At 38.2% G+C, this 4,568-nt stretch overlaps 1 protein-coding gene across 1 annotated transcript; it reads left to right on the forward strand.

Annotated features, from left to right (window-relative positions):
- Nucleotides 1-333: 333 nt before the first annotated feature.
- Nucleotides 334-1,578, forward strand: LOC121442633 (protein FAM47E-like). Its single transcript, XM_041644234.1, has one exon. It carries the CDS (start codon nucleotides 334-336, stop codon nucleotides 1,576-1,578), a length of 1,245 nt encoding a protein of 414 aa, XP_041500168.1.
- The last annotated feature ends 2,990 nt before the right edge of the window (nucleotides 1,579-4,568 follow it).

Genomic DNA, 4,568 nt, shown 5'->3' on the forward strand with positions numbered 1-4,568 from the left:
CACACATGTACACATGCACACATATACATTTATGTGTATTGTGTATGATTTTAGGTAAATATAACATAATATTGAATACACATATCCATAGAAACATTCTTTGAAATATAGGTCAAGACAGAAACAATCTGAAAGTCCATCAAAAAGACTGCGATAAATAAAGCATGTGTATTTTTTGACCACACTATATAGAATAGGATGGAGGTGACTGCTGGTGGGCCACTCCCTTCCTTGTCACAGTGGAATCTAGGGATTCACTTCAGATCTCCTAGCAACTGAGTAGCCTCAACGAAACAAATCCCTGAGGCTGATGCCGTGACCACAGACAGGAATATGGGAGACCACAGACTGCCAGGGAACAAGGCCCGGCGGACACTAAAGTCAACATCTCAGGACATGACCAGCAAGTCTGTGTGGAAAGACTCTTCCAAATATTTCTTAAAGCACAAGAAAGATCAGCTGAGGTTGCCCACCTCCGTGGAGGGCCAGCACCGCCTCTATGTTAAGGAACAGCCAGATGATTTCAGGAAAGTCGGGACACCAAGTGAAGTGCTGACCCCACGCAGCATGGAGGGTACCTTTTTCCCTACGATTTCTCGTGGAATGCGCAGTCCGGTCGCCAACAAGAACCAGAGAAAGCTGATTGAGGACTCAGGGCTGTATCAACCACTTTTGCCAGTTCATCAAACACGTAGAACCTTCTGGGACGACATAGGTTTCCGCCAGAATCAGAATCTGTTTGGTCCCTGGCCTCGAGGAGAAGAAACTTCTGCAGACATATTAAACAAAATGCTGGAAACACCGAGACCTAACCGGATGCAGGAGAACAAGTGGCTGTATTGGGAAGATCACAGGGAAGCAACCAAGCAGCCCACCAACTCTGGCAAACAGTCTCAAGGGAAATTAGATCTGGACCCCTACAAGCTTCCTTGGTCATGTGAAGGCAGACACAAGAGACAAGATATGCTTAGCTCTATTTATTATAAATATATATACAAAGGAGGGGATGACATCTGTGACTGTGCTGAACCTTGGCGAGAGCCCAATGAACAAATTGACACGGGCTATGAAAACCAACCAAGCTATGAAGAATCACCTGTCAAGAAAACTGATCTGCCTACATTTGATCACAGATATGGCAGGAAAACGAGTAAAGTGAAGGACACCAGACTCTATAAACAAGACTCCAACTTTATTATAAAACTCCAAACACCACAAGTTTCTTATAAAACCAGCAAGGAGACTAGGTATGAATCACCATACTTAAGAAACAACCAGTTTGAAATACTAGAAAATGAAGACCCTATAACAGATTCCAATGAACTTGAACTTCAAATTGAAAACCTTGGTAATTCAGAAAATACTGATGAAGCTTATGATCCAACTGACTGGAAATACTTCATAAGCAAGGAGGACACTGCACTCAGCAGCCTTGAGCTGATGTATATGAAGGGATGGGGTAATGAAAGGTCTACTCCTACATCAAAAATGTTTAAAGACTATTATTGGATCATGGATACAGATGATGACGACGACGATGACGATGAGGAAGAACATAAAGAAGAAAAGAAAGAGTGAAGAAAAAAAAGAAAGAAAATAACTAGATGACTTTCTAATTAGGAATTATTTGGTTATATTTAGTGCTCATTTACAATCAATTAAATAATGCATCATGAAATAATTTTCATTGAACTTCTGCCTTAACATCTGCCATAACACGAATATGTTAGATACTTCATCAACTATGGGACAAACATTCACATGTACTTCTGCCACATTTTTTGTAGCATTGAAGATATTACATCATTACATGAATCATTTATAAGAATGCATAAATTAGTCTAAAGAAGATCCAGTGATGACACTAATAATGTGAGAAGAATCGCAAAACACCACAACTGCACAGAAGAAAAGGAAACTTTTACAGCTATCTGTGGATTAAAACATAATGAAATAACTAGCAATTATTCCTGTCAACCAAAACTTGAAATTGATAGACAAATAAATGTGAATTCATCTTCTGTGATAGTAATGTTATTAGTAATTTTAGTTTCCAATTCATTTTAGTGTTTATAACAATTTCAAACTTGTTTCTGTACAGAACATTCACAAAGCAGTGGATATTTTCATTTATTTTCTTTGTACATGTTCTGTGAGAAAAGGTAAGATTTAATATTTTCACAATTAAATCCTTATCATATGGGATTTGCAAATATTGCAATCTCATAGCACCTTTTAATATTTTATTTCTTTTTCCTGCAGAAAATGTTGTCATCTCTCACTTGTCTTTCTTTTGCTTTCATAGTCCAAGCTTTTAATGTCATATCTAAAAAATTAATACTCATGCAAATATCCAAGTGATTTCTCCCCATGTTCTTTTCTTATGATGTCAGATACTACATTTAAGTGTTTAGTCCATTTTGGATTCATTATTTTTTATTTATTTATTTTTATTAATTTTTTGATTTTTATTGAGCTCTACATTTTTCTCTGCTCCCCTCTCTGCTTCTCCCCTCCCTTTCAATTCTCTCCCAAGGTCCCATGTTTCCAATTTACTCAGGAGATCTTGTCTTTTTCTACTTCCCATGTAGATTAGATCTATGTAAGTTTCTCTTAGTGTCCTCATTGTTGTCTAGGTTCTCTAGAATTGTGATTTGTGGAGTGATTTTCTTTGCTTTATGTTTAAAAACCACTAATGAGTGAGTACATGTGGTATTCGTCTTTCTATATCTGGGTTACCTCACTCAATATGTTGTTTTCTAGATCCATCCATTTTCCTGCAAAATTCAAAATGTCATTTTTTCTGCTATGTAGTACTCCATTGTGTAAATGTACCACATTTTCCTTATCCATTCTTCAGCCGAGGAGTATTTAGGTTGTTTCCAGGTTCTGGTTATGACAAACAATGCTGCTATGAACATAGGTGTGCACATGTCCTTGTGGCACAATTGAGAATCCTTTGGATACCAAAGTGGTATTCCTGGGTCTTGAGGAAGGTTGCTTGCTGATTTTCTGAGAAATCACCACACTGATGTCCAAAGGGGCTGTACCAGATTGCATTCCCACCAGCAATGCAGAAGTGTTCCCTTTTCCCCACAACCTCTCCAGCATAAGTTGTCATCAGTGTTTTTGATCTTGGACATTCTTACAGGTATAAGATGGAATCTCAGAGTTGTTTTGATTTGCATTTCTCTGATGACTAAGGATATTGAACATTTCCTTAAGTGTCTTTCAGCCATTTTAGATTCCTCTGTTTAGGTCTGTACTCCATTTTTATTAGATTATTTGTTCTTTTGATGACAAATTTCTTCAGTTCTTTGTATATTTTGGAGATCAAACCTCTGTATGATGTGGGGTTAACAAATATATTTTTCCATTCTGTGGGCTGTCATTTTGTCTTGTTGATCATGTTCTTTACAGAAGCTTTTCAGTTTCAAGAGGTCCCATTTATTAATTGTTTCTCTCAGTTTCTGTGCGGCTGGGGTTATATTTAGGAAGTGGTCTCCTGTGACAATGCATTCAAATGTACTTCCCACTGTCTCTTCTATAATGTTCAGTGTGTCTGGCTTTATGTTGAGGTCTTTGATCTGTTTGAACTTAAGTTTTGTGCATGATAATAGATATGGATCTATTTTCATTCTTCTACATGTTGGTATCCAGTTATGCTAACATCATTTGTTAAATATGCTTTCTTTTTTCCATTTGATATTTTTTGCTTCTCTGTCAAAAATCAGGAATTTGAAGCTGTGTGGATTAATATCCAGATCTTCTATTAGATTCCAGAGTCTCTCCTGCTCCACTGCTGCTACTGCTTCTTTAGAGGGATGGATAGGCCCAAATTAGCTTGCAGTAAATACTTGCTGCTTTTGCACTGAAATTGGTTTCATGGTGGTATTTTGGGGATCTGAATTTTGGGCATAACAGAGGTTTTATAATGATGTGGGTCATTCAGGGTGTTAACCTTCCCCTTTATCCCATGGTATCTTAACATATACCACTCCATTTTTAACATAGCCACTGAAATACTTGAATGCAAACATGAGCAAACTTAATTTGGAAGTTAAATTTCAGTAAGTCTAGTCGCAATTAGAAACATGTCAACATGGAGTAGTTTATTGGAAGAGTGGTGTTCACACAGGTAAGTTAAGTCTCTGACCTTGCCCGACACATAATCATAATGCCAATTTGTCTCCTATTCTACAATGTAATTCAATGTTATCCATGCGTCATCAAAAAGCACCATATTTGACCAAGCAGGGTAGGCGCTTTGTTTGCAACCTGCCCACCAGCATGGAGGCCTGATCTCTCAGCGCCAGGAGACCCAGCATTGGGGAGAGACAACATTGGGGAGAGCCAGCATTGGGTAGGCAAGGAGACCTGATCCGGTAAAGAAGATCCATAAGGGAGCATTTGGAAGAAGAAATGGGTAGACGCCAAGGCAAGAATTTGCACAACAAGCTGAAAAGCAACATGAAGCCACCAGAAACCAGCGACCTCACAACGGGAGGACATGAACACCTTAATCAAGAAGAAGTAGAAAAGATTGACTTCATGAAAGTGATTGATGC

The sequence above is a fragment of the Microtus oregoni genome, unplaced genomic scaffold (genome assembly GCF_018167655.1).
Source record: "Microtus oregoni isolate MIOR12 unplaced genomic scaffold, Mior012 000092F_ref0000046, whole genome shotgun sequence".
Lineage (NCBI taxonomy): Eukaryota > Metazoa > Chordata > Mammalia > Rodentia > Cricetidae > Microtus > Microtus oregoni.

What these genes read in the sequence shown, in the direction of transcription:
- LOC121442633 (XM_041644234.1), top strand. Translation starts at nt 334, where the DNA reads ATGGGAGACCACAGACTGCCAGGGAACAAGGCCCGGCGGACACTAAAG.